Source organism: Salvelinus sp. IW2-2015, linkage group LG13 (genome assembly GCF_002910315.2).
Source record: "Salvelinus sp. IW2-2015 linkage group LG13, ASM291031v2, whole genome shotgun sequence".
NCBI classification, from domain to species: Eukaryota; Metazoa; Chordata; class Actinopteri; order Salmoniformes; family Salmonidae; genus Salvelinus; species Salvelinus sp. IW2-2015.
The window spans coordinates 17,438,215-17,454,845 of NC_036853.1; the positions used below are offsets into that span (position 1 = coordinate 17,438,215).

General features: G+C 42.7%; 1 protein-coding gene across 1 annotated transcript in view; it reads left to right on the forward strand.

Annotated features, from left to right (window-relative positions):
* The window catches only part of LOC111972220 (ubiquitin-like modifier-activating enzyme 1), a 79,705-nt gene that overhangs the window by 58,056 nt on the left and 5,018 nt on the right, over positions 1 to 16,631 (forward strand). The window contains 1 exon segment of the mRNA XM_023999146.2: positions 15,859 to 15,960. Coding sequence (XP_023854914.1) covers positions 15,859 to 15,960 — 102 coding nt within the window.

A 16,631-nucleotide genomic window follows, 5' to 3' on the forward strand; every position in this document is an offset into this window, starting at 1 on the left:
TCATGATGACAAGCAAGGCGTAAATATATACTCACCAGTCGGTTGTCAGACGGGTGCAACAGGTCAGCACCTCAGGAGTAAATGTCAGTTGGCTTTTCATAGCTGATCATTCAGAGTATCTCTACACCGCTCCTGCTGTCTCTAGAGAGTTGAAAACAGCAGGTCTGGGACAGGTAGCACGTCCGTGAACGGTCAGGGGTTCCATAGCCGCAGGCAGAACAGTTTGAAACTGGAGCAGCAGCACGGCCAGGCGGCACAGAATTACTCACAGACACACCTCAGCTCTCTACTCCAGAATGAGACTGATTACTCACAGACACACTCGAATGTCTACTCCAGATGAGACTGATTACCACAGACCACTCAGATGCTACTCCAGATGAGACTGATTACTCACAGACAATCCTCAGATCTCTACTCCAGATGAGAATGATTACTCACAGAGACACACTCAGATTCTACTCCAGATGAGACTGATTACTCACAGACACACTCAGATGTCTACTCCAGATGAGACGGATTACTCACAGACACAACTCAGTCTCTACTCCGATGAGACTTTGATACACACGACACACTCAGATTCTCCTCCAGATGAGACTGATTACTACAGACACACTCAGATTCTACTCCAGATGAGACGATTACTCACAGACATACTCAGATCTCTACTCCAGATGAGACTGATTACTCACAGACACACTCAGATGTCTACTCCAGATGAGACTGATTACTCACAGACAACTCAGATGTCTACTCCAGATGAGACTGCATTACTCACAGACATACTCAGATCTCTACTCCAGACTGAAGACCTGGGGGGGGGGGGTCGATGACATCATATCAGACAGTCAGACCCACTCCTTTGATGGCCTATACCTTGACGTTTGCAATTGTTTGCGATATTGTTTTTCAACAGGAAAAGTTTTTTTTAAATAGCTGGAATAGGACTTTAACAAAGGCCTTGCTCTTAAGGTTTTGGGCAGTTCACAATGTGCATTGCGTCTCGTGTGTGTGTGTGCATTTGTGCACCTTAGGACACCAGTAAGTTGCTCTAAAGTTAAGCATGCATGCTTAGGGTAGATCAAAATGGAACAACTTGTATGGAAAATACAAATACAATGTATATTTATTGGTCTTAAATTCCACATTAATGCAGTAGTAAGCAATTGGAAAAACCTGTAGGCTGTGGTTTCAGATGGTATTTACTTCTGCTAATGAGTAAACCTGGTGTGTTTATGCTGAGAGTTAAGAAAGTCATATGAAATGACATACTGTAAATTACCTTCCCCCATGGATATTTCACTCATCAATTAAAAGCGGAGACTGAAGTAGCATATGTTGCATTGAATCACCAAACTTTACAGCAGAGCATGAAAATACCCAAAGCATGAAATTAATGTAGGTATAAATACGGAGTGGCAACAGATACAGAGTTTCTATATCCCAGTTTGCCCAGTCCAAAAATATGGATATTTCTGTGCATGTGCAGGATTTATTTTGACCTCCGCTGCCTACGTAGCGGCTGTACTGAGTGCTCCGCTGCCTACGTAGCGGCTGTACTGAGTGCTCCGCTGCCTACGTAGCGGCTGTACTGAGTGCTCCGCTGCCGCTCCCCCGCTTTGATCGCCTTTGTCTGGTCACTGGTGTAGCCTACAAACTTCATGTTGTACACAAAACTGGTGTAACTATTGCATTCCATGCATCAGTAAGCATAAGCCCGATGTCATGTTATTTTTTCAGGAGGGGAGTAGGGAACATGCAGCTATTTACATACAAAATACATTATCGACATGTTCATACAAACTTGGTTGTCAGTATTGCAAACATAGGCATTACACAAACAGACAGTCTAGCAATTGCATGTTCTCCTTACAGTAGCTGCTGAGTTACATGATTAGATAAGTATTCAACCCACTGAGTCAATACATATTAGAATCACCTTTGACAGAGATTACAGCTGTGAGTCTTTCTGGGTAAGTCTCTTAGAGCTTTCCACACCTGGATTGTGCAACATTTGCTCATCATTTGTTTCTAAATTCTTAAAAGCTTTGTCAAATTGATTGTTAATCATTGCTAGACTACCAATTTCAGGTCTTGCCATAGATTATCAAGCAGATTTTAAGTCAAAACTGTAACTTGGCCACTCAGGAACATTCACTGTCTTCTAGGTAAGCAACTCCAGTGTAGATTTGGCCTTGTGTTTTAAGTTATTATCCAGATGAATGGTGAATTCATCTCCCAGTGTCTGGTGGAAAGCAGACTMTACCAGGRTTTCCTCTAGGATTTTGCTTGTGCTTAGCTCCATTCCGTTTAGTTTTTATCTTGAAAAGCTCCCCAGTTCTTAACAAATACAAGCATACCCATAACATGATGCAGCCACCATTATGCTTGAAAATATGGAGAGTGGTACTCAGTAATGTGTTGTATTGGATTTYCCCCCAAACATAACACTTTGTATTCAGGACAAAAAGTGAATTGCTTTGCCACATTTTTTGCGGTATTACTTTAGTGCCTCGTTGCAAACAGGATGCATGTTTTGGAATATATATTTTTTCTGTACAGGCTTCCTTCTGTTCACACGGTCAATTAGGTTAGTATTGTGGAGTAAGTACAATGTTGTTGATCTGTCAATTTTATCTTATCATAATTAAACTCTGTAACTGTTTTAAAGTCTCCATTGGCCTCGTGGTGAAATCCCTGAGCAGTTTCCTTCCTCTCCGGCAGCAGAGTTAGGAAGGACGCCTGTATCTTTGTAGTGACTGTTTTGTATTGATACACCATCCAAAGTGTAATTAATAAGTTCACCATGCTCAAAGGGATATTCAATGTTTTTATTATTTTTACCGGTCTACCCTTCTTTGGGAGCCATTGGAAAACCTCCCTGGTCTTCGTGGTGAATCTGTGTTACAAATTCACTGCTCGACTGAGGGACCTTACAGACAATTGAATGTGTGGGGTACAGAGATGAGGTAGTCATTCAAAAATCATGTTAAACAATATTATTGCCAGGCTTGCCATAACAAAGGGGTTGAATACTTATTGACTCAAGACATTTTAGGTTTTCATTTTTWATTAATTTGTGAAAAAATTWAAAAACATAATTCTACTTTTACCTTATYMYGTATTGTGTGTAGGCCAGTGACAKAAAAATCCAAATTTAATCCATTTTAAATTCAGGCTGTAACACAACAAAATGTGGAATAAGTCAAGAGGTGTGAATACTTTCTGAAGGCCCTGTCTGAGGTTCATACTGTGGAATGCAGTGGTTGGTTTTGATGTTTCAAGTTTTGATGTCACATGCACTAGTACAGTGAAATGGCTTTCTTGCAAGTTCCAAACTCAACAATGCAGTAATCAATAACAATGTAACACTAAAAYTAACATAAGGTAGAACAAAAACACACAATAAATAAAAATAAGAAGAACACGAGAAAYTAAGTAAGCATAATATATAGAGGGTCAGTCAGTTCTAGTACCATATTTACAATGTGCAGGGATACTGGKGTGATAGGTAGATATGGACAATGCATTTGCAAAGTATTCATACCCCTTGACTTTTTCCAAATTTTGTTACGTTACAGCCTTATTCTAAAATTGATTAAATWGTTTTTTTTCCCTCATCAATCTACACACAATAKCCCATAAAAACAYGTTTTTAGATTTTTTTTTGCAAATGTATTAAAAATAAAAATCTGAAATATCACATTTACATAAGTATTCAGACCCTTTACTCAGTACTTTGTTGATGCACCTTTGGCAGTGATTACAGCCTCGAGTCTTCTTGGGTATGACGCTACAAGCTTGGCACACCTGTATTTGTGGAGTTTTTCCCATTCTTCTCTACAGATCCTCTCAAGCTCTGTCAGGTTGGATTGGGAGCTTCGCTGCTCAGCTATTTTCAGGTCCCTTCAGAGATGTTAGATGGTTGACTTTGGTTGATTCAGAGGTCAACTTCAATTCTTGACTGGTTGATAAGCAGATGTTTTTTGGTGGTTGTGCGTGCCTGTGTGTTTGTGCGTGCGTGCGTGTGTATACTGTATGTGTATGTGTGTGTGTGTGTGTGTGTGTGTGTCGGGTAATCCCAGATAAACAGAGATTGTAAAAGCTAGGCCATAATGAGCAGCCTACTTGTTGGAGCCGCATGTGCTGCTGCTAGTCAGAAGAGGAGAGCTGAGGACCAATCAGAACAAARCTGGAGGACTGCTGTCCAGATGCCTACTGGCTCAGAGGAGAGCTGAGGACCAATCAAAACAWACCTGGAGGACTGCTGTCCAGATGCCTCCTGGCTCAGAAGACTCTAATGTGACTGTTGAGACAGACTTTTGGAACGGTTCCCAATCACAGTCAAAAAATAATACCTATTCCCTACAGTGACTTCTATGATTAAATAAATCAACTGTGACCTCTGGGCCTCAAATTAGAGACTGGTTTACACAGTGGCTATTACCAAAGTTTCGCTAAACCACTGTTAACCTTACCTCATAAAAGTTATTATTTGCGCTAAGACAGTTAGCAGAAGATTTGGTTAGATGTTAATATTGGTTTTATGATAACACATACCACTGTGTACTTTCCTTCTCTGAAACTGAAATGGACACAGTGACATGTGATACAGTAGTGATTACTCTTGTGTTTGCATAGGTGTGAGTTCATTTTGCTATCAATGCAAGATGGTATGTGACCCTGCGAAGGTGACTAGATTTGACGTCCTACACACCATCCTCGTCCACCGTCTGTATAGGTSTAGTAGTGGACAATGTTGAGTAATTGTCTGTAACTGACAGGGGAAGTATCTCAGGTATGGGTCACAAAGTGGCATTCGGTGGCCGTCAACAAATCAGTCAACAACAGCTTCATAAAGTAGAAAGTAGGAACTAATTGAGATGGAAGGGGAAGTCAACGTGAGGCCAAGGTGAAGTCCTGCAGTGTGAATAGGCCAAGGTGTTGTTTGTTAGGGATCAAATGACCAAGAAAAAATCTGATTTCATGTTGTTATGCAATATGATAGGACAAAGAAATGTTTATTTTGCATGATTTCTACACCCAGAGTTTCATAACATGTTTGTTTTTTGTAATGTAAGCTACAAAACCTGCAACAAGAACCTCCGATCATATCAAATCACCAGGGAGAACACCAGTATATTCTAAGCAAGCAGAATAACACATGGAACCATATGTAGAAACACTAGTGGCTCGGCTGAATGGGGTCGACGTGTGGTGGGAGGGATGGTTTGGATCAGGAGTGACCCCCCCAACGRAGTCCTCACTGAACCATGGCAGCCTGAGAACAGGTCAAGCGAGAGGGTCAGGCGGGCACCACCTCGCAGGTCAGGGGTGGGTTTGGCAGGAACACACATCCTGTTGCTGTGTCACACCAGGCCCTAGTGGATAACTCATTTCCTGTCTGGGCTGTGTTTGTCTGTGGTTGAATTGACATGTATGCAGAGTATGCATGCATGTGTGTCTCCCCTTGTCCTGTCTGCCAATTCCATCTAACTTACTTCACTCTGTTTTCCTCTCTTTTCTCTCTTTCTCTGTTTTCTATGGCCCCTAGGCTCTGCTGACGCCTCTATCTCCACACCCTGATTTGTGGTTCCACGGCTGTTTCACTGTAGCCCTCTAAAGTGGCTCATTGTAGCCGGACACAGGCAATTAACACATATTCACCGCTTCCTTTCCCCACCACAAGGGCTCCTGGGTATTTATCCCAACACACTGCTCTTAGACTTGGTTAGTCATTTCCTCCTAATTGAGGTGTGTGTAATTTGTGTGTATCTTTTCAGCCTTTTCCTAATGCTACTGCTAATGCTTACATGTTTCCCACTGCGGTCTGTGGGAGTTTGGGGCTAAAGCCAGAGACATGGGGCCTACGGTAGAGAGGCCCTGAGCAGTCCTGAGGCTCAGCAGTTCCTCTGGGACAGTTCTTATGTTCTGGCACGGTCATCTCATTTATTGTCCATTCTACTGATCTTATGTTCTGCAACAGTCATRTAATTTATAGTCCATTCTACTGATCTTCCTAGCTTGCTAGCTGCTCTAGAATCAATACAGTCCCATGCATTGATTGGTCAAATGTCACACTGACTGTGGGTCTCTAGGGCCAAATATGCCTGCAGCATGTACTATTTACACMTATTGAACATCAGATGAGGGCTAATGAGGCCCTAGTTATCCATAACAACACCGGGGTGTTACTGTTTTTACATCATTCTATTAAGTATTGCATGACAATATAGATGTGACTTCCTGTTGCAATAGGAGTGGATCAATAGAGCCAGGGGAAATACAATATGCAACGTTCGACAGACAGCAACAAACACAGTGCCTTCAGAAAGTATTCATACCCCTTGACTTATTCCACATTTTTTTGTTACAGCCTGAATTCAAAATGGATTAAATCGTTTTTTCCCCCTACACACAATATCGTATAATGACAAAGTGAAAACATGTTTTTAGACATTTTTGCTAATGTATTGAAAATGAAATACAGAAATATTTAATTTACTTAAGTATTCACACCTCTGAGTCAATACTTTGTAGAAGCACCTTTGCCGGCGATTACAGCTTTGAGTCTTCTCTTGGACTTGATGGTATAGTTTCTGCTCTGACATACACTGTCAACTATGGCGTCTGTTTCTTCTTCCACTTGACACTCATTCTAATTCTAGGAATGCTAATTCACAGAATTAGAATTTGTGTAAAGTGGCCATATTTATTGGATCGTAGTCTAGCTCCTCTTGCTTTATAATATTTAACCATTTGACCTAATTTGGTATCTTTCTTGAGTGAGGGTTTAAGTGTTCTCCGCCTCGTCGGTGATTGGTCAACAGTACTACTCCTAGTAGGAATGGGAACATTAAGTGTTTGTTGCCATTCAACGAGAGACGATTCGTTTTCATGCACATTTTGCCAAATTGTTTCTCTTCTCTTCTCATACTTTAGGAGTATGCGAGAACAGATGGTCGCTTCGCCTAGCCGATGTATGTGGACGCCTTAAGAGGGTAGAGAGGGTGGAGAAGTTTTGGACGTTGAGGCTTTTAGGCTGCCATCTGCCTCCTTGCAGTACTCCTGTTGGAATCATGATCAATATCATCCCAGGCTGTAGATGTACAACATAACCACCAATTCAATCTAAAACAAACAAGTGCATCTTTGCATTATCATCACAATTGGCAAGCTACTACACCACTTTCAGAGGTAGCATGTAGTAAAAACGTGTGACACTGTGGTGACCCAGCTGGCAGTTATTGATATTTGGACACATGGGTTGCATCACAGTCAGGCATGCCCTGTGTGGTTTCAGTGTGACGTAGAGAGGACGTCAGTGGAGGGTTTGTAATACTGCCATGATGCACTCAACGGGGACAAGAGGAAATTGATTGTTCACTTATTTCTCTGGTTTRACTGCTGTTGTCATTCGAAAGAGAGAGCTGCCCAGAGTTAGGTATTTCCTGGAGTTACCTGTGTCACATTCTGGCCGGGTGTGAGGAGGATATTTGAAAATGTGAAAGCTGTCTCTCTCTAATTTGAGGCTATGAAAGGAAAGAGAAAGACTACAGAAAGAAAGAGATGAGGGTGAAAACAGGATGGATTACTGTGATAACGGTATGATCTAAAAGAACACTGATTGTACCCCATCAGTCTCCTCTAAAGCACACGTTGAATACATTCATGCAGAGCATACAATACAATTTTTTTCATGGTTTGGTTTCTAATTAGAATTTTAGCCAGGCTCTGTTGCTGTGTCTACAGTGTGAAATTGCCATTTCTTACGATGCAGCACCCTGCAGGAAGGAGGACATATCAATATTATCTCCTTGAACCAGTTCCTGCCTGGGAAAATGGGCCATTGTGTGAAAGGGCAGATTGCTGCCTTACATCATGATTACAGCCCCAGTACCACAGCTAGCGATGTGGCATTTTCAAAATGACCAACACACACGATTGTCCTCTTCGACAGGGACTTAGAGTCAGGTCCATTCTGGTTGCTTTATCTCTCCGGTGCTGTGGTTCAATGGCAGAACTCAATGGCAGAACTCCCCCTGGCTTCCCTGCGAACCCCTGCTCCCTGAACTTCCTGTGTAGCTATGTGTTTAGTTAACATGTACAGTATATCTGCTGTCAGGGGTTGTTGCTATTTCTGGATCTCGTCTATCACTGAACTCTGTTATCTGTCATACTAAGTGTGTGTTGCTGTTCATTAGACCATGTGTCCGGTCTGTTAATGAATGGCTGTTCTATTTCCCCCTGTTTTATGTCTGGCTTCGCCTGGATGCAGAGTGAGGTGTTTGTGTAAAAAAAAAAATATATATATATTTTATATTTGACATTCTTCAAAGTAGCCACCCTTTGCCTTGATGACAGCTTTGCACACTCTTGGCATTCTCTCAACCAGCTTCACCTGGAATGCTTTTCCAACAGTCTTGAAGGAGTTCCCACATATGCTTTCCTTCACTCTGCGGTCCAACTCATCCCAAACCATCTCAATTGGGTTGAGGTCGGGTGATTGTGGAGGCCAGGTCATCTGATGCAGCACTCCATCACTCTCCTTCTTGGTCAAATAGCCCTTACACAGCCTGGAGGTGTGTTGGGTCATTGTCCTGTTGAAAAATAAACGATAGTCCCACTAAGCCCAAACCAGATGGCATGGCGTATCGCTGCAGAATGCTGTGGTAGCCATGCTGGTTAAGTGTCCCTTGAATTATGAATAAATCACTGACAGTATCACCAGCAAAGCACCCCCACACAATCACACCTCCTCCTCCATGCTTCACGGTGGGAAACACAAATGCAGAGATCATCCGTTCACATACTCTGCGTCTCACAAAGACACGTCAGTTTCTGTCAGTTTTTATCCTGAAAGCACAGCCTGATTTCCTTTTCTTCAGGAAGTAGCTATGGAGCCTCAGTGGATGTCTCACCCAGCTTCCTGCCAGAATGGAGAGGAGACACCTAACAGCACAGTGGCAGGGTGTTCATGTGGACATCCTGACAGAGAAGGGGAGCTACCTCAATCTGAGAGGAACATCTCTGTCTGGGAGAGGGACGCACTTCTGATCATGGTTATCTATCTTACAATATCAGTTGGTGGCGTCCCTCTCACTCATAGATGGTTAGAGAGAGTACAGTAGTACTTTATGAAGGGAGAAATGCACTTGGGGGCCAACATTTTGAAAGCATATATAATGTAGTAATGTTTCTTTCTCTGGAGTTTTGATGTGTATGTATGTATGTGAATAATCCTATGATATACATACTCTGATACTCAGGTATTCTGTGTTTGAGTAGAGAGCCCCAGCAATAATGCAGGCTCTGATATGTGGATAGCAGATGAGAATGTTTGCTGTGCTCGATGAAGGGAGAGTGCTACATGAAAACATGCACGTGTCCATAACAGAGACTGTACTCCACATGGGCCATATGCTGTCCGTGAGTGTCTCTGTCTGTCAGCCTGTCTCTGTCTGTCTCTGTCTGTCTCTGTCTGTCTACCTGTGTGTCCCTGTCTGCCTGTCTCATCTTTCTCTCTCTCGCTCTCTCTCTCTCTGTCTGTCAGCCTGTCTCTGTCTGTCTCTGTCTGTCTACCTGTGTGTCCCTGTCTGCCTGTCTCATCTGTCTCTCTCTCGCTCTCTCTCTCTCTGTCTGTCAGCTTGTCTCTGTCTGTCTGTCTGTCTGTCTGTCTGTCTGTCTGTCTCCTCATACATCTCTACTCACCAGCCAGATCGGGTTCTAAACAGCTTTGCACTGACTGTCTCAGAGTAGACCTCAGGACAAACTCCAGAGGGCCAGTGTTTGACATGAACAGCACACTCTTGTCCACCATCGGTCCTCTGTTTATTCTGTAGATCCACCCTCGTTGGTATATAGTGCTGACATAAGACCTTATATGGATTGCTGCTCTTTGGGTGGCAGCCAAGCAGTGTCCCATCTGAGCACAATACTCTGACAGTTTTGGGGTTTACCTAACCATTGATGTCTCAGCTAGCTTTAAGACCCTGTGGGCCTAGACGTTCACTAAGATGTCTGATTGGCCAAGAGAGAGTTTTAAACCATTAGGATTCAAGAAAGTTATAATTTAATTACCAACAAAGCCTGTCATTATGAATCACCAGAAAGCCGTCAGGCTTCCCTCAGATGTGTGACATTATTGGAGCCATCAAAGCAGAGGCTGTTGTCCACCATTTTGGGTTCCTTTCTTTTAGTTTATAGTTCTGTGGGGATGATTGTGTATTCTATTATAGGAATTCAAACACAAAGAAACATTGGATGCGGTGGGGGGGGGGGGGGGTCTAAGAGAGGAGTCTATAAGCCTTGTAATTGTTTCCAGCAGCAGCCGGTTTTGGTTCTAACTTCCACCGTGCTTGCTTATGTTTATACCCTCTGAGGCGGTGAGGGGATGACGTCACACGTGGCCACATACAGTCTGATTGGGCGGCCGATTGGCTGAAGGCTCCTTGTGGAGTTCCTGGAAAGGCCTGTGAGAGAGGGAGGGAGAGTAAAAATAGCCTAGTTTATATTCTGAACAATCTACACACAAAGGCCTTAATTACAAACATTGCTCTGATCCATCTCTATTGAAAGCCTCAACAAGGCAGTTCTTCACAAAGACGACAAAGTCTCACATCTGTGTTTTTATAGAGTTCAAACAATCCCTCTTTCTTGGCAAAGACAACCTCTCTGTTCCAAAACTGGCAATGCCAAAGTGCATAATGTAACTCTCCTATCTATGGCAAACATTGCCATCCACCCAAAACCACTGCTACTACCAAACACTGTCACCCACTGCCTGATGTACAGCAGTGGAACATGTCCTCTCTGCAGCATCATCATTTGACATATTCATTTAATCTTCACTTAGTATGTGGTGATGTGTTAGATTCCATGATGCCTTCGTCTCCCATTGTTTGATCATTGCTGGTTATAGCTACACACCCAATAAGACCATATGAGTAGCAGGCTGTGAGTGTAGCAGAACTCTATCCCCACCAGGCAGGGAGTGGGAGGAGACAGTAGACTGATACTCTCTGACCGTTCCTCTTGGCTGCTGAAGCACAGATAATTGGACACAGGTTCTGTTCTAGTTTTGTTATTGGTGTCTCAGGCCAAGTTTTCATTTGTGACAAAACCCCCAGACAGATCCTGCGTTGGTTAGGCCCAAAAAGTGACATATTGTGACACATTCTCCTGGGAGTGAGGAACCCTGGCAGAGCCGTGGTCAGGTGACGTGACACTTTCCCTCGGTCGTGCAGATGGAGCCGGAGAGAGGATTATGATGTTGATGGTAAACAGATGGGTCATGTGAGGCCACTGGAGTGTAATGTCAGTCCGGTGGCCAGAGGAGCAGGAATGTTTATGTTAGCTGAGCTTTAACTGGATCACGAAGATGAAGCATTCTTGGTCTATGTTTGGACTACTGGGATTGATCCTATAGAGATAAACAGTGGTTTGCGTTAGAGGCCATTGCCGTATGATCCTCTCTGGGATCACCATTCCTTGTCCACTTACGGCCCAGTTATACCAAAACCTACAAAGTAGAAAATAATCTTCAAGTTCTCGCTTTGTATGTGTATCTTCCAAACAGCATGCATAACATCACGTCATCTAGCATAGAGTCAAAGCTAGCTACCAAGACTCCCTTCTCCGATTGGTAATTATACACTCGTGTCGCTGCTCATTTGCATAAACATGGGACTTTCTGAACTCTGGCTTCTGAGATCGTAGTCGCCGAAGTCGCTGGATGTGTCCTTGTGTATCCTCCCAACCATTGAAAATGGATTGTCTCTGGTGGTTTGATCGCTAGATGTAGTGCCTGGTGTAATCAGGGTATAAAACCAGAGGTCACCTAGCCAGCACACCTTAAGGATGATGGTGGAGTCACACCAAGAGCTTAGCGTCATATAGCTCAGTGGGATACTGACAGAAGCTCTATGTTCTGGTAATTTCTCCTTACTCCTATTAAACAGGCTTTGTGTCAGACAGCCACTCCTTCTGTTGGTGTAAACGTCACATGAGAGTACACAGCGCTCGTTGACGTTAGTGTTACATTCTGGATGTATTGATGACATGATCTGTGTTTGGTACACAACTCAATAATCACTCCTGTAGCCTAACATTTATAATGACACTTTGACTTACATTAAGTCTTCTGTTGTGTTTCAACACTTTTGTGTTTCCTCTTGAATATGCGATATCTAAAAGAAGGGTTTGGGGAGTGGAAGCTGAGCTTGTGGACAGGATGAAGTACATCTGTATTTTCCACCCTGCCTGTATCCCCTGGTCTGACTAAACTATTCCATTCCAACAACCAGACTTAGAAACAGTATTTTTATGAACGGGGAGAAATTCAGACCATTTGCTATGAGACTCAAAATTGAGCTCAGGTGCATCCTATTTCCATTGATAATCCTTGAGATGTTTCTACAACTTGATTGGAGTCCACCTGTGGTAAATTCAATTGATTGGACATGATTTGGAAAGGCAAACACCTGTCTATATAGAGCAAAAACCAAGCCATGAGGTCGAAGGAATTGTCGGTAGAGCCCTGAGACAGGATTGTGTTGAGGCACAGATCTGGGGAAGGGTACCAAAAAATGTCTGCAGCATTGAAGGTCCCCAAGAACACATTGGCCTCCATCATTCTTAAATGGAAGAAGTTTGGAACCACCAAGACTCTTTCTYGAGCTGGCCGCCTGGCCAAACAGCAATCGGGGAGAAGGGCCTTGGTCAGGAAGGTGACCAAGAAACCCAATGGTGATTCTGACAGAGCTCCAGAGTTCCTCTGTGGAGATGAGAGAACCTTCCAGAAGACTAACCATCTCTGCAGCACTCCACCAATCAGGCCTTTATGGTAGAGTGGCCAGACGGAAGCCACTCCTCAGTAAAAGGCACATGACAGCTCGCTTGGAGTTTGCCAAAAGGGACCTAAAGAACTCAGACTATGAGAAACAAGATTCTCTGGTCTGATGAAGCCAATATTTAACTCTTTGGCCTGAATGCCAAGCGTCACGTCTGGAGGAAACTTTCCACCATCCCTACGGTGAAGCATGGTGGTGGCAGCATCATGCTGTGGGGATGTTTTTCAGCGGCAGGGACTGGGGGACTAGTCAGGGTCGAGGGTAAGATGAACAGAGCGAAGTACAGAGATCCTTGATGAAAACCCTCCAGCAACCTGGACACTCCCCATCCAACCTGACAGAGCTTGAGAGGGTCTGCAGAGAAGAATTGGAGAAACTCCCCAAATACAGGTGTGCCAGCTTGTAGCGTCATACCCAAGAAGACTTGAGGCTGTAAACGCTGCCAAAAGTGCTTCAACAAAGTACTGAGTAAAGGGTCTGAATACTTAATTAAATGTAATATTTCCATTTTTTATGTGGTATTGTGTGTAGATAATTTAATKAATTTTAGAATAAGGCTGTAACAAAATGTGTAAAAAGTCAAGGGGTCTGAATACTTCCCGAATGCACTGTATATACATAAATATATGTTACACATTGATTCATGAAAACACTGAAGATAAATTGGCCCCTAAAATTCTTGACTGAAGCCCCTCACTGTTACTGCTATTTGATCTGCTGTCTGGCCAGGCTTCTGGAAAGTTCCTATGCTGTTATTTCACAGATTCATATTCACAGTAGAGGTCGACCGATTATGATTTTTCAACGCCGATACCGATACCGATTATTAGAGGACAAAAAAAGCCGATACCGATTAATCGGACGCTTTTTAAAATGTATTTGTAATAATGACAATTACAACAATACTGAATTAACACTTATTTTAACTTAATATAATACATCAATAAAATCAATTTAGCCTCAAATAAATAATGAAACATGTTCAATTTGGTTTAAATAAGGCAAAAACAAAGTGTTGGAGAAGAAAGTAAAAGTGCAATATGTGCCATGTAAGAAAGCTAATGTTTAAGTTCCTTGCTCAGAACATGAGAACATATGAAAGCTGGTGATTCCTTTTAACATGAGTCTTCAATATTCCCAGGTAAGAAGTTTTAGGCTGTAGTTATTATAGGAATTATAGAACTATTTCTCTCTATACCATTTGTATTTCATATACCTTTGACTATTGGATGTTCTTATAGGCACTTTAGTATTGCCAGTGTAACAGTATAGCTTCCGTCCCTCTCCTCGCTCCTACCTGGGCTCGAACCAGGAACACATCGACAACAGCCACCCTCGAAGCAGCGTTACCCATGCAGAGCAAGGGGAACAACTACTCCAAGTCTCAGAGTGAGTGACGTTTGAAACGCTATTAGCGCGCACCCCGCTAACTAGCTAGCCATTTCACATCGGTTACACCAGCCTAATCTCGGGAGTTGATAGGCTTGAATTCATAAACAGCAGAGCTGCTGGCAAAATGCACTAAAGTGCTGTTTGAATGAATGCTTACGAGCCTGCTGGTGCCCACCATTGCTCAGTGAGACTGCTCTATCAAATCATAGACTTAAWTATAACATAATAACACACAGAAATACGAGCCTTAGGTCATTAATATGGTCGAATCCGGAAACTATCATCTCGAAAACAAAACATTTATTCTTTCAGTGAAATACGGAACTGTTCCGCATTTTATCTAACGGGTGGCATCCATCAGTCTAAATATTCATGTTACATTGCACAACCTTCAATGTTATGTCATAATTACGTAAAATTCTGGCAAATTAGTTCGCAATGAGCCAGGCGGCCCAAACTGTTGCATATACCCTGACTCTGCGTGAAATGAACGCAAGAGAAGTGACACAATTTCACCTGGTTAATATTGCCTGCTAACCTGGATTTCTTTTAGCTAAATATGCAGGTTTAAAAATATATACTTCTGTGTATTGATTTTAAGAAAGGCATTGATGTTTATGGTTAGGTACAKGTTGGAGCAACGACAGTCCTTTTTCGCGAATGCGCACCGCATCYATTATATGCATCGCAGGACACGCTAGATAAACTAGTAATATCATCAACCATGTAACTAGTGATTATGATTGATTGTTTTTTATAAGATAAGTTTAATGCTAGCTAGCAACTTACCTTGGGTTCTTACTGCATTCGCGTAACAGGCGGGCTCCTCGTGAGGCAGGTGGTTAGAGCGTTGGACTAGTTAACCGTGGACTAGTTAAGGTTGCAAGATTGAATCCCTGAGCTGACAAGGTAAAAATCTGTCGTTCTGCCCCTGAACAAGGCAGTTAACCCACCGTTCCTAGGCCGTCATTGAAAATAAGAATGTGTTCTTGACTGACTTGCCTAGTTAAATATAGGTGTAAAAAAAATAAAACTGTTTTATTCTCCTCATGTGAGATATAATATTCAAGCACCCTGTGACTCCAGAGGCGTCTGTGTTTGGGCTCTAGTCAGGTCTATCTATGTGTCTAGGGAAGGGCTCTCCAACCCTGTTCCTGGAGAGCAACCATCCTGTAGGTTTTCGCTCTAACCCTAATCTAGCGCACCTGATTCTAATAATTACAGTAACTGGATCAGGCTAGTTATAACTACAGGAGGGTAGCTTGCTCTCCAGGAACAGGTTTGGAGAGCCCTGGTCTAACTGCTCTCCTAGTGGAGACATAGACATGGGGCCCTATTCTATCTTAACTAGTTGAGGTAAAAATAGGGTTCCTCCAGTGTAGTGAGGAATGTTTGAATTAGATTTTTCATTTCACATTGCCTTGTTTTGTTGAAAATGTTGTTGAGTAACTAGTTGAATTCTGATCTCACTGCTGAGCTTAGTCCGACATTGCCCATTAACCAGTTGTTATTGTTTTGGGAAGATATTATACCATGCTCCCTGTCTCCTGACCGATTAGTGTGTGTGTGATGTGACAGGTGTTCTGATTGTGTGTGTTTTGTCTATCGGCAGGTTGCAGGAAAGGAGTACTCCCTGTGGGATGACTTCCTGGTTTATGGCAGATGTGACCGTGGACAGGAAATGACCTTGGGAGAGTTGCTGCTACACATCAAGGTATCTCAGACTCCCTTTTATTACTCAGCCAAGACAATCTTTGGCACTGTATATCTCAATTATAGAAACGTGTTTTAGCATGCACGCACTGTTATACATATTACACGCATTATTACGCATTATTATTATTATTATTATTATTACGCATTATTACGCATTGTATGCATGCATTTTCAAACAAACATTGACAGATGCTGTACACACTCAGAGCACAAACATATGTAATGGTCAGGCTTCTGCAACATGCAACAATTTCAAAGATGTTACTGAGTTACAGTTCATATAAGGAAATCAGTCAATTCAAATGAATGCATGAGGCCCATATCTATGGATTTCACAMGACTGGGAATACAGATATTCATCTGTTGGTCACAGATACCTTAAAAAAAAAGGTAGGGGCYTAGATCAGAAAACCAGTCAGTATCTGGTGTGACCACCATTTGCCTCATGCAGCGTGACACATCTCATTCGCATGTAGTTGATCAGGTTGTTGATTGTGGAATATTGTCCCACTCCTCTTCAATGGCTGTGTAAAGTTGTTGGATATTTGCGGGAACTAGAACATGCTGTCGTACACGTCGATCCAAAGGCTCCCAAACATTCTCAATGGGTGACATGTCTGGTGAGTATACAGGCCATGGAATTGTGTACAGATCGTTGCGACATGGGGC